This window comes from Scyliorhinus torazame, chromosome 7 (genome assembly GCF_047496885.1).
Source record: "Scyliorhinus torazame isolate Kashiwa2021f chromosome 7, sScyTor2.1, whole genome shotgun sequence".
Taxonomy (NCBI): domain Eukaryota; kingdom Metazoa; phylum Chordata; class Chondrichthyes; order Carcharhiniformes; family Scyliorhinidae; genus Scyliorhinus; species Scyliorhinus torazame.
Genome location: NC_092713.1, coordinates 137420189 through 137444074, shown reverse-complemented (window position 1 = coordinate 137444074; position 23886 = coordinate 137420189). Strand labels below are relative to the sequence as shown.

The 23886-nt window shown below is 47.7% G+C and overlaps 1 protein-coding gene across 1 annotated transcript in view; it reads left to right on the top strand.

Moving 5' to 3' along the window:
- tmed5 (transmembrane p24 trafficking protein 5) overlaps positions 1–23886 on the top strand; it is a 34458-nt gene that overhangs the window by 3196 nt on the left and 7376 nt on the right. The window contains exons 2-3 of the mRNA XM_072511562.1: positions 16024–16121; positions 18323–18503. Coding sequence (XP_072367663.1) covers positions 16024–16121; positions 18323–18503 — 279 coding nt within the window. The remainder of the gene's footprint in view (positions 1–16023; positions 16122–18322; positions 18504–23886) is intronic.

Here is a 23886-nt window from a genome sequence, read left to right as displayed (position 1 = left end):
GATGCTGCATAAGATAAAGATGCATGGCATTAAGGGTAAAGTAGTAGCATGGATAGAGGATTGGTTAATTTATAGAAAGCAAAGAGTGGGGATTAATGGGTGTTTCTCTGGTTGGCAATCAGTAGCTAGTGGTGTCCCTCAGGGATCCATATTGGGCCCACAATTGTTCAAATTTACATAGATGATTTGGAGTTGGGGACCAAGGGCAATGTGTCCAAGTTTGCAGACGACACTAAGATGAGTGGTAAAGCAAAAAGTGCAGAGGATACTGGAAGTCTGCAGAGGGATTTTTTAAAAATAACTTTTATTACGGTTTTCACAGAATATCCATAACAAAATGAAAAAGGAACCCAACAGGGTTAAAGTCAAAACATAGTCCAAAAACAACCCTCCATACCCCCCTCCCCCTGTACATAAAAAATAAATTAACACCCCGATTTAACACAAAGCCAACATAGCAAATATATACACCCCTCAGATCCCCCAGTGTAAATAAATAGAAATAAAGTACCACCCCCCAAACGGGTTGCTGCTGCCATTGACCAATGTCTACAATTCTGACAGGAAGTCTAAGAACGGTTGTCACCGCCTGAAGAACCCTCTCAAGGCGAATTTCAGCCTCTCCAACTTAATGAACCCCGCCATATCGTTGATCCAAGATTCCACGCTTGGGGGCCTCGCGTCCATCCACTGAAGAAGATTCCTCCGCCGGGCTACCAGGGACGCAAAGGCCAGAATACCGGCCTCTTTCGCCTCCTGCACTCCCTGCTCCTCTGCCACCCCAAATATTGCGAGCCTCCAGCCCGGTTTGACATTGGATCCTACCACCCTCGACACCGTCTTCGCTACGCCCTTCCAAAATTCCTCTAGCGCTGGGCATGCCCAGAACATACGGTTGTGGTTTGCTGGGCTCCCTGAGCACCGAACACACCTGTCCTCACCCCCAAAAAACCAGCTCATCCTTGTCCCGGTCATGTGTGCCCTGTGCAGCACCTTAAACTATATGAGGCTGAGCCTCGAGCACGAAGATGAAGAGTTCACCCTCCCTAGGGCATCTGCACATGTCCCTTCCTCGATCTCTCCCAACTCCTCCTCCCACTTACCTTTCACCTCCACCACCGAGGCCTCCACCTCCTCCTGCATCACCTGGTAAGTTTCCGAGATCTTCCCCTCTCCCACTCACCCCCCCGAGAGCACCCTGTCCTGTACTGTGCGTGGCAGCAGCCACGGGAATTCCACCACCTGCTGCCTGGCAAACGCCCTTACCTGTAAACATCTGAAGGTGTTCCCCGGGGGGTGGGGGGGGAGTCCATACTTCTCCTCCAACTCACCCAGGCTCGCGAACTTCCCGTTCACAAACAGGTCTCCCAACCTTCGTATCCCTGCCCTGTGCCACCCCGAAAACCCTCCATCTGTCCTCCCTGGGACGAACCGGTGGTTCACCCGTATTGGGGTCCACATCGAGGCCCCAACTTCCCCCCTGTACCGCCTCCACTGCCCCCAGATTTTGAGGGCAGCCACCACTACCGGGCTCGTAGTATACCTCCTTGGAGGGAGCGGCAGCAGCGCCATTGCCAGCGCCCCCAGACTCGTACCCACACAGGATGCCATCTCCAGCCTCTTCCATGCAGCCCCCTCCATCACCCACTTGCGCACCATCGTCGCATTGGCGGCCCAGTAGTACCCACAGAGGTTGGGCAGCGCCAGCCCCCCCCCCCCCCATCTCTACTCCGCTCCAGGAACACCCTTCTCACCCTCTGAGTCCCTCGTGCCCACATAAACCCCATTATGCTCCTGTTGACCCGCCTAAAAAAGGACTACGGGATAAACACGGGGAGGCATTGGAACAGGAACAAAAACCTTGGGAGCACCGTCATTTTGACTGACTGCACCCTACCCACCAAGGACAGTGGCAACGCGTCCCACCTCTTGAACTCCTCCTCCATTTGCTCCACCAGCCTTGTGAAATTAAGCCTATGCAGGGCCCCCCAGCTCCTGGCCACCTGGACCCCCAAATACCTGAAGCTCCTCTGCCCTTTTTAGTGGGAGCTCACCAATCTCCCTCTCCTGGTCCCCGAGGTGAACCACGAACAGCTCGCTCTTCCCCATGTTGAGCTTGTGCCCCAAGAAATCCCTGAATTCCCTGAGGATCCTCCTTACCTCCGGCATTCCGCCAACCGGGTCCGTCACATATAACAGCAAGTCGTCGGCATAGAGCGACACCCTATGCTCCTCCCCACCCCGCACCAACCCCCCTCCAGTTCCTCGACTCCCTCAATGTCATAGCCAGGGGTTCAATCGCCAGTGCGAAGAGCAGGGGGGACAGGGGACATCATCGGGGCAAAGCCCCCCCCCTCCCTTGCCTCATTAAAGGTCCTAACTAGCAACGGGCCCAACAGGTCCATATATTTTTTATAGAATTCGACCGGGAAATCGTCCGGCCCCGGTGCCTTCCCCGTCTGCATGCTCCCTATCCCTTTGGTCAGCTCCTCCAACCCAATTGGTGCCCCCAATCCCGCCACCAGTCCCTCCTCCACCTTCGGAAACCTCAATTGGTCCAGAAAGCGGCCCATCCCTCCCTCCTCCAGTGGGGGCTCGGACCGATACAATTCCTCATAAAAGTCCCTGAAGACCCCATTGATGCCAACCCCACTCCGCACCACACTCCCTCCCCTGTCCTTAACTCCCCCAATCTCCCTAGCTGCGTCCCGCTTCCGAAATTGATGCGACAGCATCCGGCTTGCCTTTTCCCCATACTCATAAATCGCCCCCTTGGCCTTCCTCCACTGCACCTCCGCCTTCCTGGTGGTCACAAGGTCGAATTCAGCCTGGAGGCTGCGCCTCTTCCTCAACAGTCCTTTCTCAGGCACCTCCGCATACCTCCTGTCTACCCTCACCATCTCCCCCACTAGCCTCTCCCTCTGCTCCCTCCTCTCCTTGTGGGCCCTCATGGAGATCAGCTCTCCCCTAACCACCGCCTTCAGTGCCTCCCAGACCATCCCCACTCGGACCTCCCGTTATCGTTGGCCTCCAGGTATCTCTCTATGCTCTCTCGGACCCGCTCGCTCACCTCCTCGTCCGCCAACAGCCCCACCTCCAAGCGCCACAACGGGCGCTGGTCCCTCTCCTCCCCCTTCTTTCCCACCAAGATCGTCACCCCTCGATTTTTGGCATCCAGCCCCGAATGAAACACCTGACCTACCCACCCTTTCCTCAATCTTACCTTGTCTGCCACCTTCAGGTGTGTCTCCTGCTGCATGGCCACATCCGCCTTCAGCCCCTTCAGGTGCGTGAACACGTGGGCCCGCTTGACCGGTCCGTTCAGTCCCCTTACATTCCAGGTTATCAGCCGGATCAGGGGGCTACACTGCCCCCCTCCCCCGCTGACTAGCCATAACCCCTCCTCGGCCAGCCACGCGCCCGCACCTCATGCCCGGCCCGTTCCCCACAGCAGCAGACCCTCGTCTCTACCCCCCGCCCCCCCCACTCGCTCCAGCTCCCCCTTGACCATAGCAATAGCAACTCGATTTCCCCCGCCCCCTCCCCCGGCTAGGACCCCTCCTAGCTGCTTTACTCCCCCCCATTGCACTTCCGCAAATCAGCTGACTCATGCTGACCCCTGCCACTCCCGCCTCTCCTTCGACTCCTCCCATTGTGTGACACACCCTCCTCTTCCATTCCCCATCCGCAGGCTCTCCACCTCTCCCTTCCATCCCAAGCGCGGGAAACTACCTTCGCTTCCCCGCCCCCTCCAGTCTTCAGCGCGGAACAAATCCCGCGCTTACCACCTACCCAGCCCCGCCACCTCTGACGCAGCTCCTTTTACAGGCCCAGTCCCCTCACCCCCGACTCGGGCCTCCCCCTCCCCCGCGGGGCCCCATCACACTGCCGGCCATCCACCCCTGTTCCATTTGCTTACCCCCCTCCAAGAGCCCACCCGACCAACCCAACCAAAACAGTGCCCAACCCGCCCTAACCACCTTCACCAAACCAGAAAGAAAAAAACAAGAGCAAAGGACCCCCCCCTCAAAAAGTTACATACCAATCGCAATCCCCAAATGCCCATCCCGACCCTCAATCTGTGTCCAACTTCTCGGCCTGAAGAAAGGCCCACTCCTCCTCCGGAGACGCAAAATAATGGTGCCGGTCCTTGTAGGTGACCCACAGTCGCGCCGGCTGCAACATGCCAAACTTCACCCCCTTCCTGTGCAGCACCGCCTTCACTCGATTGTACCCGGCCCTCCTCTTCGCCACCTCCGCACTCCAGTCCTGGTATATTCGAACCTCCGCGTTCTCCCACCTGCTGCTCCTCTCCTTCTTGGCCCACCGTAGCACACACTCCCTATCAGCGAACCGATGCAACCGCACCAGCACCGCCCGTGGAGGCTCGTTAGCCTTGGGCCTCCTCGCCAGCTCCAGGGGCCCCTGAAAGGACCCCGCTCCCATCAGCGAGTTCAACATGGTGACCACATAGGCCCCCACATCCGGCCCCTCCAGGAGGCCCAGGATCCGCAAGTTCTTCCGCCTCGACCGATTCTCCATCTCCTTGAACCGCTCCTGCCATTTCTTGTGGAGCGCCTCGTGCACCTCCACCTTTACCGCCAGGCCTAAGATCTCGTCCTCGTTGTCGGAGATCTTTTGTCAGGCCTCGCGGATCGCCACCCCCTGGGCCGTCTGTGTCTTCAGCAGCTTATCGATAGAAGCCTTCATTGGCTCAAGCAGGTCTGCTTTAATCTCCCTAAAGCAGTGCTGGATAAAATCCTGTTGCTCCTGCACGCACTGCATCCACGCTGCCTGGTCCCCGCCCGCCGCCATTTTGTTCTTCTTCCCTCACACCTTCTTCGGGTCCACCACCACTTTTTTAGTCGCCCCGCTCCTGGTAAAAGACATATACTGTCGGGGAACTATTGTACTCTCCTTCCCACAGCGGGAAATGTCAGAAAAATGCCGTTGGGTGCCCTGAAAAGAGCCCAAAAGTCCGTTTTTTGCGGAAGCTGCCGTATGTGCGACTTAGCTACGCATAGCTGCACCCGGAAGTGTCTGCAGAGGGATTTGGATAGGTTAAGTGAATGGGCTAGGGTCTGGCAGATGGAATACAATGTTGACAAATGTGAGGTTATCCATTTTGGTAGGAATAACAGCAAAAGGGATTATTATTTCAGTGTTAAATATTAAAACATGCTGCTGTGCAGAGAGACCTGGGTGTGCTAGTGCATGAGTCGCAAAAAGTTGGTTTACAGGTGCAACAGGTGATTAAGAAGGCGAATGGAATTTTGTCCTTCATTGCTAGAGGGATGGAATTTAAGACTAGGGAGGTTATGCTGCAATTGTATAAGGTGTTAGTGAGGCCACACCTGGAGTATTGTGTTCAGTTTTGGTCTCCTTACCTGAGAAAGGACGTACTGGCGCGGGAGGGTGTGCAGAGGAGATTCACTAGGTTAATCCCAGAGCTGAAGGAGTTGGATTGCGAGGAGAGGTTGAGTAGACTGGGACTGTACTCGTTGGAAATTAGAGGGATGGAGGGGGATCTTATAGAAACATATAAAATTATGAAAGGAATAGATAGGACAGATGCGGGCAGGTTGTTTCCACTGGCGGGTGAAAGCAGAACTAGGGGGCCTAGCCTCAAAATAAGGGGAAGTAGATTTAGGACTGAGTTTAGGAGGAACTTCTTCACCCAAATGGTTGTGAATCTATGGAATTCCTTGCCCAGTGAAGCAGTAGAGGCTCCTTCATTAAATGTTTTTAAGATAAAGATAGATAGTTTTTTGAAGAATAAAGGGATTAAGGGTTATGGTGTTTGGGCCGGAAAGTGGAGCTGAGTCCACAAAAGATCAGCCATGATCTCCTTGAATGGAGGAGCAGGCTCGAGGGGCCAGATGGCCTACTCCTGCTCCTAGTTCTTATGTTCTAATGTATTTATGTTGGGTCCATTACAGCTTTGGGCGGCATGGTAGCACAGTGTTTTGCACTGTTGCTTCAGAGCGCCAGGGTCCCGGGTTCGATTCCCGTTTGGGTCACTGTCGATGTGGAGTGTGCACATTCTCACTGTGTCTGCGTGGGTTTCCTCCGGGTGCTCCGGTTTCCTCCCACAAGTCCCAAAAGATGTGTTGTTAGGTGAATTGGACGTTCTGAATTCTCCCTCTCTGTACCCGACAGGCGCCAGAGTGTGGAGGCTAGGGGATTTTCAGAGTAACTTCATTGCGGTAATAATGTAAGCCTACTTGTGACAATAATAAAAATTATTATAAGTTGCGTCATCAATGACCTCCCTTCCATGATAAAGTCAGAAGTGGGGATGTTCACCGATGACTGCATGATGCTCAGCACCATTTGCAACTCCTCAGATGCGTAAGCAGTTCCTGTCCAAATGCAGCAAGACCCTGAACAATAGCCAGTCTTAGGCTGACAAGTGGAAAATAATATTCATGCCACATATGTGCCAAGCAATGACCATCTCCAACAAGAGATAATCTGACCATTGCCCCTTGACACTGGCATAACCATCACTGAAACCTGCACAATCAACACCCTGAGTGTATCATTGACCAAAAACCCAACTGAACTAGCCATATAAGTACTGTGGCTGCAAGAGCAGGTCAGAGGCTAGGTATTTTGCAGAGAGTAACTCACCTCCTGACACCCCAAAGCCTGTCCACTACAAGGCACAAGTCAGGAGTGTAATGGAACACTCTCTACTTGCCTGGATGAGTGCAGCTCCAACAACACTCAAGCTTGAAACCATCAGACCAAGCAGCCCGCTTGATCGGTACTCCATACACCACCTTCAGCATCCACTTCCTCCACCACCCACAGTGCAACCGTGTGTATCGTACAAACAAGGAGCAGGAATAGGTCATTCGGCCCTTTGAGCTTGCTCCGCCATTTAATAAGATCATGGTGACCTAATCGTAACTTCAAATCTGCATCCCACCTACCCCAATAACCTTTCACCTCCTTGCTTACCAAGAATCTATCCACCTACGCCTTAAAAATATCCAAAGACGCTGCTTCCACTGCCTTTTCAGGAAGAGAGTTCCAAAGACCTACGACCCACCTAGAAAAAAAAATTGTCATCTTTGTTTTAAAAGGGGATCCCTTATTTTAAACAGTGACCAGTTCTAGATTCTCCCACAAGAGGAAACATCCTCTCCATATTCAACCTGTCAAGACCCCTCAGAATCTTGTATGTTTCAATCAAGTCGCCTCTTACTCTTCTAAACTCCAGTGGATACAAGCCGAGACTGTCCAACCTTTACACATAAGACAATCCACCTATTCCAAATATTAGCCTGGTAAACCCTCTCTGCACTGCTTCCAGCGCAGACTCAGCAGAAACTTGCCAAGGATCCTGAGACAGCACCATCCAAAATCAAGACCACTACCGTGTCGAAGATCAAGGCAGCAGATACATGGGAGCACCACCACCTGGAAGTTCCCCTCAAAGCAACTCACCGTTGAGTTGGGAGGAAACCCATGCAGACACGTGGAGAACGTTCAAACTCCAACAGTAACCCAAAGCCGGAATTGGATGTGGGTCCCTGGCACTATGAGGCAGCAGTGCTAATGACTGCTGCCTGGGGCATGATGTCAATGCAATTGTCAACAATAAGTTTCTGGATGGCAAGGAACTTGTTCACAAGTGAATGGGCATTAAGGAGGGGAATTCATAGAGGGGTGGTGAGAGGTGCTCCTGTAGCAGAGTCCACAAGGTCAACAGTGGGAAGGGTGAGGTGGATAGGAAGAAGGTAAGCAAGCTTAGCGCCCAGTGGGCGGGAAGATCAATGAGAAAAGTGGACTGGGGAAATTGAGGTTACTCGTAATGAGCCAGCGCAGAGTGCCTCTCTGAACCTGTCAGAGGATGTCAAGAAAGACCACCAGACGTTGTTAGTTTATCTAACACAGAGCGAAGCCTGGCACAGTGGCAAGGGAGCAGGAAGGTTGAGGAGTGCTGAAGGTTTGCATTGAGGAATTGGGAAGGCAGAGTACCTGAGTGAGACGTGAAAGGAGGTAGGGGTGGCATGGTGGCACATGATTAGTATTGTAGTCTCACGGCGCCGAGGATCCAGGTTCGATCCCGGCCCGGGGTCACGGCCTGTGTGGAATTTGCACATTCTCCCCACAACCCAAAGATGTGCAGGGTAGGTGAATTGGCCGCGCTAAATTCACCTGAGGGCAGCACGGTAGCACAAGTGGATAGCACTGTGGCTTCACAGCGCCAGGGTCCCAGGTTCGATTCCCCGCTGGGTCACTGTCTGTGCGGAGTCTGCACGTTCTCCCCGTGTCTGCGTGGGTTTCCTCCGGGTGCTCCGGTTTCCTCCCACAGTCCAAAGACGTGCAGATTAGGTGGATTGGCCTGATGAATTGCCCTTAGTGACCAAAAAGGTGAGGGAGGGTTATTGGGTACGGGGATAGGGTGGAAGTGAGGGCTTAAGTGGGTCGGTGCAGACTCGATGGGCTGAATGGCCGTCTGCACTGTATGTTCTAAATTGTCCCTTGATTGGAAAAAAAGAATTGGGTGCTCTTTAAAAAAAAAAAATTTTAAGTGAATGGAGGCATGATAATAGGAGAGAGTCCAGGACAGGTGAAGAGAAAAGAAGTTAAAAGAGAGAGCAAAGGTGGAAATAGAGTGATGGACGTGAGTCTGGTGCAGCAGCCAAAATGCCAGTGGATGCAAGAAGAGTGCAAGTGACTTAGGCCTAGTTAATAGAAATTTGAATACATAAAAACATGATTGTAAACAAGCAATTGGAAAATAGATGCTGATGAATAGAAAGGAGTCCAGAATTAAAGTCCAAGGTCCTGTGGTAGAATAGTAACGACATAGCAACAGTGGAACCAGTATATAGCATCAACCAGCTCTTGCCTGAACTTGGAGACATGTGAAATAAGAAGTCCAGGAGCTGCTTGAGGGTAGAGTACCGGAGGACACACTGATAGGAATGAAGATCCACAAGGTGTACAGACTCGGACTGCAAAGTCAGGGGACAAAAGCGGCAGAGAGAGGATTTCTCTCTGGTAGAAATATACCCCAGTGAGTTTGTGATATTTGCTTTGACTTCTTGAATGCAGATAACAGTTCAAATCAACAAGAATTACTTTTACATAGTTCCCAGCAGCTGCTTGGAGAGTGGGACTCTCAGAGATGCTGTCACATTCACGTCTGATTAACGATGCATGTCGCCCAAAGCTTTAAAGTGAAGTCGTGTCAATCACAAGCTTTTATTAATGTAGTGGTTTGGTTAGTCGATTAAGATATAGAAAGGTTGATTTCATCTTTATAATGCCAGTTACGTTATTTGTTGTGATCACATTGGACCACTGAATAAGTGCAGTTTTTCATTTGAGATTTAATATTTTAATCATGCTCACACTCAAATGACTGTTGTGCTGGCCTCCCAGGCGCCACTCTTCAAAATTGCTCCAACTATCTTCTTCATTCCTTGTCTTCACTTGTCCCATCATCACTTGCCCCAATCTCACCAACACATGCCATTTAAATTCCTTATCCATATCTATAAGCCCCGCTAGGCCTTATCATAGAATATCAGAGAATTTACAGTGCAGAAGGAGGGCATTCGGCCCATCGAGTCTGCACCGGCTCTTGGAAAGAGCACCCTACCCAAGCCCAAATGTCTACCATATCCCCATAACCCAGTAAACCCACCCAACACTAAGGGTATTTGGACACTAAGGGTAATTTATCATGGCCAATCCACCTAACCTGCACATCTTTGGACTGTGGGAGGAAACCGGAGCACCCGGAGAAAACCCACGCACACACGGGGAGAACATGCAGACTCCGCACAGACAGTGACCCAAGCCGGGAATCGAACCTGGGACCTTGGAGCTGTGAAGCAATTGTGCTAACCACCGTGCTGCCCCAATGCTGCCATATATTACTGCAATCTCCTGCAGTCCCATATTCACCCTCAAATGATTATTTGTGATCTTCTGTGCATCCTCAGCCCTATTTACCAGCAGCAAGTGCTCCGCCTTTTCTTCATTAAAAACATCTCTGATCAAGCTTTAGCTCAACTCATCCAAATGCTCCTTCCACCCATTTCCTTTGCACTTATCTGTGAAGTGCCTCAGAATCTTTCTTGCATTAAAGGTGCTGTGTAGATACAAGTTATTGTCAAAGAATGACTTGGCTATAAGATAAACTTGTCACTCTTTACACCTTAGCTGATCAGTTGGCTGAAAAGTAGGAGCCCGTCGTTTTGTGGACCTCAGTGCAAGATATAACATCAAACAAACTGAAAGAAGATCAAGTACTGATGGGGGGGGAGGGGAGGGAGAATAAAACACATGCCTGAACAAAGGATTATTAAATAACAAAGAAAAATGTTGAAATGGGCAAAAGAATATGCAAAAAAAGCCCTTCAAGAACCTATCTGCCACCTCTTTTTAAAAAATATTTTTATTCTCCTTTTTCACATTTTCTCCCAAATTTGCACCCACCAACAACAAACAATAATCAGTAACAAATATGTCAATCCCCATATCAATAACAACGAACCCATCCTCCCACCAAACCCCAAACATTAGCCCACATGTTCCCATAAACAAATGACAAAAAGGAATCAGGAATCACCCACAGTCACCACTAACACACACAGCCCCCCTCCCCCCCGGCCCTCCCAACCGCCCCCCTCCCTCTGGCCCTCCCAACCCCCCCCCTCCCCCCCCCCCCCCCCCAACTAATGTTCAATGGTGTCCAGTTCTTGAAAGTGCATAATGAATAATGCCCATGAATTTTAGACCCCCTCCAACCTTCCCCTCAGTTCAAACTTAACCTTCTCAAGAGTCAAGAATTCCAACCACGCCAGGGCACAGGGTGGAGAGGTTGCTCTCCAACCCATCAGGATCCGCCTTCGGGCGATCAACGAGGCGAAGGCTACAACATCTGCCTCCGCACCCGTTTCCAACCCCGGCTGGTCCGACACCCCGAATATGGCCTCCTGGGGGCCCGGGTCCAGTTTCACATGCACCATTACCCTAAAAACCTCCTTCCAGTAATTCTCCAGCTTGCGACAGGACCAAAACATATGAACGTGATAAGCGGGGCCCCCCTGCAACGTTCACACACATCTTCTACTCCTTCAAAGAATCAGCTCATCCTCGCTCTCGTGAGGTGTGCTCTGTATACCACCTTCAGCTGTGTCAGCCCCAACCTCGCGCACGAGGTGGAGGCATTCACTCTCCGAAGCACCTCACACCAGAACCTCTCCTCCACATCCTCTTCAAACTCTTCCTCCCACTTTGCTTTGATCCCTTCCACTGGTGCCTCCTCCTCTTCCAAAGTAGCTCCGTAAACCGCTGACACTACCCCCTTCTCCAGTCCCCCTGTCGTCAGTACCTCCTCCAGCAATGTGGAGGCCGGCTCCACCAGGAAGCTCTGTATCTTCTTTCTGGCAAAATCTCAAACCTGCATGTATCTAAACATTTCCCCCTGCTCCTGCCCCTACTTCGCTTCCAGCTCCTTCAATCCTGCAAACCGACCCTAAGAAACAAATCTTTTAGTGTCTTCCCTTCTCCCATTTCCGAAAATTTCCATCCCACTTCCCTGGCTCAAATCTGTGGTTCCCCCAAAGTGGCATTTCCCTTCACCCTGCCCCCAACCCGAAGTGTTGGCAAAACTGTCTCCAAATTCTCAATGAAGCTATTATTACCGGATTCCCTGAGTATTTCCCTGGAGCCAGCGGGAGCGGCGCTATTGCTAGTGCTTTCAATCCCGCCCCCCTGCACAAACCCTCCTCCATTGTGACCCACTGGGAATCAATCCCTCTGACCCAGCTCCGCGCCTTCTCCACATTCGCCGCCCAGAAATAATACATCAGGTTCGTAAGGCCCAAACCCTCTGCCTGCCTTCCCCTCTGTAGCAGCACCTTTCTAATTCTGGCCACCTTCCCTCCCCATATGAACGAAGCAATTATTCCTTCAATCTCTCTGAAAAATGCCTTTGGCAGGAAAATGGGCAGGCATTGGAAAATAAACAGAAATCGCGGCAACACGTTCATTTTAACCGCCTGTACCCGACCCGCCAGTGACAGAGGGAGACCATCTTGCCAGATCAGCTTTCACTCCCCACCAAACTAGAAATGTTGTACCTGCGGAACCCCCCCACCACCACCACTCGCGGGCAACCTGCACCCCCAGGTAACCTATCTGCCACCTTTATGAAGCTTACATCAGCAGAACAAATCCTCAGGCACCATTGCATTGTTTTCATAATGAGCTTGTCCAAAGATCAATGTTTAGCTCATCTTTAAGAGGGTATTTTGATACTTAAGTGAGGCCGCTCCTTCCTGTTGGGACGGAGAGCAACCGCTCCACCCTGTGCCCTGGCGTGGCAGGAGGACCTGTTGGAGTTCTTGACTCTTGAGAAGGTTAAGTTTGAACTGAGGTGAAGGATGGAGGGGTTCTACAATTCATGGGCGTTATTCATTATGCACTTTCAAGAATTGGATAACAGCGAACATTAGCGGGGGGGAGGGGGGGTGGACTCTATGGTGACTATGGCTGATTCCTTTTTGTTATTTGTTTGTGTTAACATACGAACAGTTGTTTGGGGGTTGGTGGGAGGATGGGATTGTTGTTGATATGGGGATTGACATATTTGTTACTGCTTATCGTTTATTGTTGGTGGGTGCAAATTTGGGAGAAAATGTGAAAAAGGAGAATAAAAATGTTTCTTTTAAAAGTGAGGCTGCTCCTGCTGACAGAACTTTATACTCCTGGAGTTAACCTTGACTCAGTTTAGATTTACTCACAGAGTGAAACATTACAAATATATACCTCTCAACTCAACCACACCACAGTGTCGGTAAGTGCCTCTTTACATGCTCTTTGAGAAGAACAAATTAAAATAACAATGTAAAGAGTGACAGCCCCTGGTGGGGTACTGTAATTAAAACATCGAAAGAAAAGTCTTGCTTGACATGTGGTATTGCAAAACTACAGATGTACTTTCCAGACTCTGGGGTTCCTAGATTCATTGCACATGTACAATGAATCTAGGAACCCCAGAGTCTGGAGAATACATCTGTGTAAGGAAAAATTGCACTTCTGCAGAAAGCTTACAAAATTAGCATTACAGGAAAACTGAACCCTTAATTATGAGAGTAAAGTGTATTCTTGTGACTATCATTGACAATATTACCATTCTTGGTAAACCCGTGCACTCCTTTGTCCCAATGTCCTAACTAAGAAAAATCCAACAAAAAATGCTCTCTTTTTAGAAAGGTGCAACTAAAAAAAACACCCAAATCATACAGAAGAAAGAAAACGTAACAAATGTTGTCTGCTTGTGTCAGTTGTGTACTCCAGTCCCTGGGGTACCCATCAGTTTGCGAAGGCCTCAAGTGTACAGGGTCATCCGAATGCAAACAAAGCCATCAGTACGACCACCCCTCTGGGCCACATCCAAACTGGTCTGTTGGCAATATGCCTTTACTTCAGGATGTCGTGTTCCGAGTTTACTGGCTCAGTGTGACCTAGCACCACGGATACAAAGTTAACTGGGGTGGCCCAACAGCTCAAAGGTTTTCCAGCACTGAACTTTGTGATTTAGTTTCTAATGACTCACAAACCTGCCTATGTGGCAGGTAGATTTTCAAAATGCCCCGTGACACATGCATCAAAGTTTAATTTAGATATATTACATACAATGCCCTGGAGCTTTTCAAAGATTAGTTTATTAAATGTAGCTTCATGAATTTGAACTGAAGTTCTAAATTATATTCCTATTCATCCTCTAAAATTCAGTTGAGACTATTTAACAAAGCTATTACTAGTCAGCTGCTTCTCTCTTTCCTCCCATCATTTCCCCAGGGAAAGGGTCTTTCTATTTTTGATGCTCTGCAACCATTTTGCATTATTTTAGAATGTAAGTGCAAGGAGCTTCAAACCTGGATGAATTGTGAAATAACCCATCAATCCAGTTTATGTTCTGTATAATTTGACTGCAAATTTTACCTGCCCATTTACTTTGCAAATTTAACTTGCCTTATTGACAAAATGGTCGTCGCCAGTGGTCAAACTTATCAACATTTGAAGTTAACCTTTTGAGAATGGTAGTTATCGTTTCTCCTGCCAGAATTTTAAACAAAAGTCATCTTGGTTCTTGCTATTTTATATTCATAGCTGGTCACTGTGCTATCCTTCCAAAACTTAACGTTTCCATCTATTTCTTTTATAATCCCTATTTTTAGGTTATGATTTGACGACTAGACTTTGGGTGAGGGGTTGGAATAGTTTTTAAACTGATTATTGTTGCATTGATTGGGCACACTGACCACGTGGCAGTAATTTAACATCATCTCTCATTCATTGACAATCTCAAGGCATTATGAGTTCTACCTGTTTGTACAAAGTCCTGTCTACTTGTTTCACTGCACTCTTTAAGTCTTTGTTTTAAATATATATAAATAAAAATATTTTAAATATTCAATTGCCTTTGATGTCATAGCTATTAATGAAATTGTCTGCAATACCGTAGCACAGTGATTAACACTGTTGCTTCACAGCACCAGGGTCCCGGGTTCGATGCCCGCTTGGGTCACTGTCTGTGTGGAGCCTGTGTGGGTTTCTCCCTGGTGCTCCAGTTTCTTCCCACAAGTCCCGAAAGACGTGCTGTTAGGTGAATTGGACATTCTGAATTTTCCCTCTATGTACCCGAAGTGGTGCCGGAATGTGCGGACTAGGGGCTTTTCACAGTAACTTCATTGCAGCATTAATGTAAGTCTACTTGTGACAATAATAAAAGATTTGGTACTTCCGTTAAGTTGAAAAATCCACACAAGTTCATTAAAAACTCCAATAATTTTATCCAAAGTATAGCAAATAACTGACTAAGATCTTTCTTTGCCAGTGTAACTCAAACATCTCAAGACCATATTGGAATAATCCTTTTTCATAATGTGGTTCAGACAGTGTGCCATTTTGCACTTTGCATTTGCAGTCACTTAAATTGGACAATCTGAGTGATTTTACAAAAAAATGAGACAAATCCTGCCCCATGGCAAACCTATTGAAAGGCTGGTTGCTCTGAATAAGGATCCAGAATCAAGGAAGCTGATATGACTGAATGGAGGTTTAGTACAGTGAAGTGTCTGATCTAAAACATGGTAGTGTGGTGTAAAATACCATGTGCGGCACGGTAGCACAGTGATTAGCACTATTGCTCGCAGCGCCAGGGTCCCAGGTTCAATTCCCAGCTTGGGTCACTGTGCAAAGTCTGCATGTTCTCCCTGTGTCTGCGTGGGTTTCCTCCGGGTGCTTCGGTTTCCTCCCACAAGTCCCGAAAGACGTGTTTACCTGAACAGGCGCCGGAATGTGGCAACTAGGAACTTTTCTCAGTAACTTCATTGCAGTGTTGATGTAAGCCTACGTGTGACAAAGATTCTTACTATCATTAGTGAGCAATGTTTCAACTAAAAATTAAATTAACTGTTAATGTATGCAAAATAAATAAATTGAGCACTGGAAGAACTTTGCACAGAACATCTTTCTTCTTTAGTTTAACTTTCAAATTGCCGTTGAAGAGAAAACACGGGTATCATAGAACAACTTGCCTTTATATACATTTGTGCCAAAACTGCTGTGGAAAATACGGTTTAAAACTAAATCGCCAACTGTAATGCACAGCATGTCTGACCACTTTTAACAGGTATGACAGAAAATGTAAAATCCTACAAATTGTATTCCATTGCTCAAGTAATCTGTCGAATTTGCAACTGATTTTACTTTGAACTATTGCTTTTGATCCATATGATTATTTCAATTTGTCTGCTGATTTACATGAAGGAAATGGTACATTGGTGAACAACCCTAACTGCAAGCCACGCTCCTTGCTTTTAGTGTGATCAACAGACCGAAGTAGAATTTTGTAATTGCCTGCTTTGAAAAGGTTGAACAAATAAAAACATCTTTAAACAATTAAATATTTATTGATAATATATATATAAATCAGAGATATACACAGTAGCATCCATTGATTTGTCTCATCTATCCTTTTAGGTGATTGATGGGGCAGGATTAGATGTGGATTTCTATATTTCATCACCAAATGGAAACATTCTGTATTTCGATCAGAGGAAGTCTGATGGGGTACACAGGTAAGTGAGAGCAACAGGGATTCTGCTTGGAGTTATTTTTTGTCAAATGAGTCTAGCTTCAGACGTGTTTTGTTGGTCACTTCAAGTTAAACATTAAACTGATCAGCTCATTAACTTTACCTGTTACATGTCACAGAACCTTTGCCCTCTATGGCATAATAGATGTGTTCAGTCAGATGTTAATGTTTAAATCTGAAGTATTAACAGGATCATAATACAGACCTGTGTTCTTTTTATGTTTGTATTTTCTATTTGGGAATTGTTAGTATATCTATAAACATTTATTGATAATAAATCTTGATATGTACTACCGACTTTAGGCCAGTGGTGAGGTATTGCCACTTAGTGAGCCAAGGTCATTTAGATGAAATAAATTGTGTGATGGACAAAATGTCACTGATGACAATTACACAATTGAGACTCCAATGCAGTAAATCAAGAGCAGTTCACATCTGCAGTGTGAATTGCATGTATTTCCTCCTCCACCTCCTCTTCCCCTCCCCCCCCCCCCCCCCCTTTACAGTCTTTAGCTAAAGCTTTGGCAGCAGGAAGGAACCTCAAGTGTTCCTCTCCACTGTCTAAAGCACATTGAGGCCTATTAATATACAGCTGACACTGACACCAGATGGTCACTGGATCGGTCCTCTGTCTCTTCATTAGAACATAGAACAGCACAGCACAGTACAGGTCCTTCAGCCCACGATGTTGTGCCGACCATTTATCCTAATCTAAGATCAACCTAACCTACACCCCTTCAATTTACTGCTGTCCATGTGCCTGTCCAAGAGTCGCTTAAATGTCCCTAATGACTCTGACTCCACCACCTCTGCTGGCAGTGCATTCCACACACCCACCACTCTCTGTGTAAAGAACCTACCTCTGACATCTCCCCTATACCTTCCTCCAATCAGCTTAAAATTATGTCCCCTCATGACAGCCATTTCCACCCTGGGGAAAAGTCTCTGGCTATTCACTCTATCCATGCCTGTGTGAATTTATCTGTGTGAATTGTTGGATGTAAAACCATGTGTCACTCCTATAATGCCATCATCAGCTAATACTTTGGCAGCAGGGAAAGGGACATTCAAGTGTTTGTTCTAGACTATCTAAATGCATTCAGGTCTATTAATATATGACTGCATTGTCACCAAATGGTTACAGTGGATTGGTTCTGTTTGTTAGTTTATATGCATGCAAACTGTTAAATGTAACTTAAACATTTGAATTCAAACCCTTTTGAAGGAAAATATTGCACGTTTGAAGGGGAAATAAAGATACAGTTCTGAAGAAGTGCAAATCAATATTTAAATACAAAAGACTGCAGATGCTGGAAGTCTGAAATAAAAATAGAAAATTCTGGAAATAACTGCCAGCCTGGTGGCATCTGTGGAGAGAAAAACAAAGAGTTAACATTTCAGGTCCGCCTGACCTGCTGAATATTTCCAACATTTTCTATGTTTATTTAAGTATTTTGACGAATCAGGAAGATGAATGAATTAACCCTGCATCTTTGTAGCTGAGGTGGCTAAAGACTCTGCTACTGATGATGGGGTTGATGGGGTGGAAGAAATTGAGGCCTTAGATTTGAGCTGAGAAACAAGGCTGGCAAAGATTGCAAAAGTAGGCTTGAGTGGAGCCATGGGAAATAAAGATGAGATCTACAAAACAAATCCAGACAACTTTCAACACAAAGTCTGCTGGAGAATTAGAAACTTCAGGCAACATAAGCGGAACCTAACGTTTGATCACAAAGCTAGTCAACCCCCGATGTATTGCAATACTTTTAATGTTTAATGGCACACCCCAGGAAATGATCGTGGCTGGTGACGCTGTGCTCATTGAAGGTTCAAAGGATTAAGTGTGAAATTCTTTTAGTCATTTAGAAACGTCTTACAAAAATAATGAAATCTGCAGCCTGTATTTACTATTAAAATTAATTAATAAGAATTGTGCAGGCTTTAATTGTCAATTTCTGCTGCAAATTTCACTGCATTTCAACAGAGGGCTTCTCCCTGTATTACCCAGTTTATAAAATAGAGTATGAGTGCACAGTTGCAGAAAAAAGTGTACTTTGGGGATATTGGATATGACAGAAAATTGTACCTCGTTCGCCATTTGCATTACTCACATTTTGATGTACAAGCTTTAAATATTTGAATATTTTTTCATCCTTAAAATAAAACCATCTCTTCCATTTTTAGTGTTGAAACTGAGAATGGAGACTACATGTTTTGCTTTGACAACTCATTTAGTTCCATCTCAGAGAAGATAGTCTTCTTTGAACTTATTCTAGACAACATGGAACCCGAGGGCGACTCAAACAGCTGGAAGGATTTTCTACAAGGAGGGGAATTGCTTGATATGAAACTGGAAGATATTCTAGTAGGTGACAGTTTAACCTGTCATTTTATTCTGTTACAACTCTTGTTTGAAATGTAAAAAGTAATGAATGGATTGAGCAAAACCAAATGTAGCTTAGATGAGATCACAATATACATTAAGTTCCCCATCCATGTCTTACTCTAAGGGTGAAAAGTTCCCACTGTTTGGTGGAATTCTGACGTTTGGATCCTGGAAATCTGCCCTCATAATTCTTTTTTTGGCCTCTGCCTGTCCCAGGGGAGCATCCACTCAGTCCCTCAAATTCTGAGCTTGCTTTGATTGTGCTCTTAATTGGGTGACGCAAGTGGCTTCTGCTCCCATGTGTTACCTGCAGGACACCTTCCTGCAACGGGCTGTTTTCCTGGTGCCATCTCCACTGCAAGAGTCTCTGTCGCTGGCTCAGGGCAGTTGGATCTTCTCGTTCAATTATCGGCCCTGTTAACGACGGTGTGCTCCTCCCACTTGGTTTCAAGCTGTGTTGAGGAGAGGGATTGGAAAGAGGGGCTGCGTAGTGACTGAGTGTGAGGCGGGGAGGTGGGTTGGGATGGGGTGTGTGTGCACGCGCGCACGCTGGGGCAGGGGAGAGGGGCTTCACCGTCTTCTGTGACTATGAGATATGGTGACCTTGGTTGAAACCTACATGAGTAAATAAAATAATAAAATCTTTACTAAGTACTTTCAAAAAACAGATTTTCATATTTATATAATGTATTCTTATAAACTTTAATAACAGCAGCATGGTGGCGCAGTAGTTAGCACTGCTGCCTCATGGCGCCGAGGTGCCAGGTTTGATCCTGGTCCTGGGTCACTGTCTGTGTGGAGTTTGCACACTCTCTCCGTGTCTGCGTGGGTTTTGCCCCCACAACTCAAAGATGTGCAGGGTAGGTGGATTGGCCACACTAAATTGCCCCTTAATTGGGAAAAATAATGAATTGGGTACACTTTTTTTTTAATGTAACAAACTTTAATAACACACCATATGTCACTACTCTGCTTTATTGCTGTTTTGTTTTCTGGATCATATTAATTTTCAAGATTTAAAAAAAATATATATTCATTCATGGAATGTGGGCATCACTGGCAAGGTCAGCATTTATTGCCCTGCGAAGGAGGTGGTGAATTAAAATGGAGTCAGATTGGAAAATAGTTTGTGAAGCACTGCTGTAGTCCTTTGCTTTGCTTTGCATTTACATAATGTGCAAGGTCATGTTCTGTTGTTTATGTGAACATCATTCTGTATTATATGCACGAACTGCATTAAATGCTCCGGTCACTGGTGATTTTATATAAATAGTTTGGTCTATCGTATTGATAGTAATAAAAAGTAATCAAAGGGAATAGTAATGGAAGGTAACCCACTTAAAGTTTAATATTGGTCGAGAAGCATTTGCATTTCCTTGTCACAAAAAAATTCAAATCTTTTTATCCTTGGCCATCAACTTTCAGGCTTTTTTGTCTTTAGCTACTCTCACCCCTTTGTTGCTCTGATACAGGTTAATGTGTTAACTACAGTATTTAACAAGTATCCCTATGACAGAAGTGGTAAGATTGCTTGATTCCCATAATGGAAGCCCACAATCTCAAATCCCAGGGTTAGCTGATGAATGCAATAATATGTGAAGATAGGAGATACATTTTCTCAGTTTTCACTAGTAGGGTGGTGCCTTTTTGTCACTAGCATGGATTTGGAAAACAATAATCAGTTAGTTAAGCTTGATAAAGTTGTATGGTATTTTATGATCTTGGAATAGTATTGTTACAAGTCATGGAAAAGAATAGTACAGATATTGTTGTTCTTCTTGCCCTGCTGCCCTTCATGTTCTGCAGCCTCAGACGTTAGATCCTCTATGCGTGTGCACTGAAATTAATTAAGAGGAATTATGACTGGGGTAGGGCTAAAAGTTTGGAATAAAACAAACACTTCAATATGAATGAAGTTAAATCTTTTATGGTCACCATTTAAAAAAGTATATATTATACTCAATGAGTGTAATTATGTAAAGCTACTGAGTTGTCCATGTTTGGACGTTTCCTCTTCCCCACTTGAAACAGAACATAATATGAATTTAATAAAGGAGGCAAGTGTTTCTAGAATTATAAGTGAAAAGATAAGTCTTTGCTTTCCATTAAAGGAGCTCCTCAAAAACTATTAGGATTTCTGGTGGGTTTCAGCCCCTTGTAGTCATGGTGTACAGAGATGTTTGTGCAGCTTTGCTTTTCTTATAACTCTTTTCCCCACCACAGTCTTCTCAGTTTGCAAATAACCTTTCCTAGTTTTCCAGTCACGTTAAATAGTAAAGCAATAGGTGTTTTCAGCAAAATAACTATAATTTTTATAGCAAGTAAGGAAGTTTTGCTTTGATATTGATCGCACATCTGTAACCATACAGGATATCTGTGGCCAAACTCAACAAATATGTATAACAAGTCATGAACCTTAAAGCAAGGTTAAGAACAGGAAAATACAGTATCTTACTATAAAAAGATAGATTTTTTAAAAAAATAATTTTTATTAAGGTTTTCACAAATTATCAACAACAAAATGTAAAAGGAACCCAATAGAATTAAATACCAAACAAAACAAAGCAACCCAGTGCCCCCCTCCCCCCTATACATAAATAATAACTTGACATCCGCCGAAACACATAGCAAACATAGCAAATATATACACCCCCTCAGATCCCCCAGTATAGACAAACAAAAATAAAATAGAACCCCCCCCCCGGGGCTGCTGCTGCTGCTGACCATTGTCTACCGTTCTGCCAGGGAGTCCAAGAACGGTTGCCACCGCCTGAAAAACCCTTGCACCGATCCCCTTAAGGCAAATTTCACCCTCTCCAATTTAATAAACCCCGACATATCATTGATCCAGAATTCCACGCTTGGGGGCCTCGAATCTTTCCACTGAAGAAGAATCCTTCGCCGGGCTACCAGGGATGCAAAGGCCAGAATACCGGCCTCTTTTGCCTCCTGCACTCCCTGCTCCTCTGCAACCCCAAATATTGCGAGCCCCCAGCCCGGTTTGACCCTGGATCCTACCACCCTCGACACCGTCCTCGCTACGCCCTACCAAAATTCCTCCAGCGCTGGGCATGCCCAGAACATATGGGTGTGGTTTGCTGGGCTCCCTGAGCACCTTACACACCTGTCCTCGCCCCCCAAAAAACGGCTCATCCTTGTCCCGGTCATGTGTGCCCTGTGCAGCACCTTAAACTGTATGAGGCTGAGCCTCGCGCACAAAGAAGAAGAGTTGACCCTCCCTAGGGCATCTGCCCACGTCCCTTCCTCGAACTCCTCCTCCAACTCCTCCTCCCACTTACCTTTCAGCTCCTCCATCGAGGCCTCCTCCTCCTTCTGCATCACCTGGTATGTTGCCGAGATCTTCCCCTCTCCAACCCCCACCCCGAGAGCACCCTGTCCTGTACCGTGCGTGGCGGCAGCAGCGGGAATTCCACCACGTGCGGCCAGGCAAACGCCCTTACCTGTAGATACCTAAAGGTGTTTCCCAGGGGGAGCCCGTACTTCACCCAGACTTGCGAGCATCCCATCCACAAACAGGTCCCCCAACCTTCTTATCCATGCCCTGTGCCACCCCGAAAACCCTCCATCTATTCTCCCTGGGACAAACCGGTGGTTCCCCCGTATCGGGGTCCACACCGAGGCCCCCACTTCCCCCCTGTGCCGCCTCAATTGCCCCCATATTTTGAGGGTAGCCGCCACCACCCAGCTCGTGGTATACCTCATTGGAGGGAGCAGCAGCGGCGCCGTTGCCAGCGCCTCCAGACTCGTACCCTCACAAGACGCCGTCTCCAACCTCTTCCATGCCGCCCCCTCCCCCTCCATCACCCACTTGCGCACCACCGCCGCATTGGTGGCCCAGTAGTACCCGCAGAGGTTGGGCAGCGCCACCCCCCCCCATCCCTACTCCGCTCCAGGAACACTCTTCTCACCCTCGGAGTCCCTCGCGCCCACGCAAATCCCGTTATGCTCCTGTTGACCCGCCTAAAGAAGGCCTTCGGGATAAGAATGGAGAGGCACTGGAGCAGGAACAAAACCCTTGGGAGCACCGTCATCTTGACTGACTGCACCCTACCTGCCAGGGACAGTGGCAACGCGTCCCACCTCTTAAACTCCTCCTCCATTTGCTCCACCAGCCTCGTGAAATTAAATCTATGCAGGGCCCCCAGCTCCTGGCCACCTGGACCCCCAAATACCTGAAGCTCCTCTCTGCCTTTTTTAGTGGGAGCTCGCCAGTCGCCCTCTCCTGGTCCCCTGGGTGAACCACGATCAACTCCCTTTTCCCCATGTTGAGCTTGTACCCTGAGAAATCCCCAAACTCCCTAAGGATCCTCATTACCTCCGGCATTCCCCCCACCGAGTCCGCCACATATAGCAGCAAGTCGTCCGCATAGAGCAACACCCTATGCTCCTCCCCGCCCCGCACCAACCCCCTCCAGTTCCTCAACTCCCTCAGTGCCATAGCCAGGGATTCACTCGTCAGTGCGAAGAGCAGGGGGGACAGCGGACACCCCAGCCTCGTCCCTCTATGCAACCGAAAGTACTCTGACCTCCTCTTGTTCGTGGCCACACTTGCCATCGGGACCTCGTACAACAGCCTAACCCACCTTACGAACCCCTCCCCTAACCCGAACCTCTTCAGCACCTCCCACAAGTACCCCCACTCTACCCTATCGAAGTCCTTCTCCGCGTCTATCGCCGCCACTATCTCCGACTCCCCCTCCCTCGCCGGCATCATAACGTTCAGGAACCTCCGTATACTCGTTCAACTGCCTCCCCTTCACGAACCCCATCTGGTCATCGTGGATGACCTGCGGCCCCCAAACCTCAATTCTCGTGGCTAAGACCTTTGCCAGCACCTTGGCATCTACATTTAACAACAAAATCGGCATGTAAGACCCACACTGCAGGGGATCCTTGTCCCACTTCAGAATCAAGGAGATCAGTGCCCGGGACATCGTCGGGGGCAAGGCCCCCCCCTCTCTTGCCTCATTGAAGGTCCTTATCTCTTGTAAAATTTGACCGGGAAACTGTCCGGCCCCGGTGCCTACCCTGCCTGCAAGCTCCCTATTCCTTTGGCCAGCTCCTCCAGCCCAATCGGGGCCCCTAATCCCGCCACCAGTCCCTCCTCCACCTTCGGAAACCTCAGTTGGTCCAGAAAGCCGCCCATCCCTCCCTCCAGTGGGGGCTCGGACCGATACAGTTCCTGATAAAAGTCCCTGAAGACCCCATTGATGCCAACCCCACTCAGCGCCACACTCCCTCCCCTATCCTTATCTCCCCCGATCTCCCTAGCTGCGTCCCGCTTCCGAAGCTGATGCGACTTGCCTTTTCCCCATATTCATAAATCACCCCCTGGGCCTTC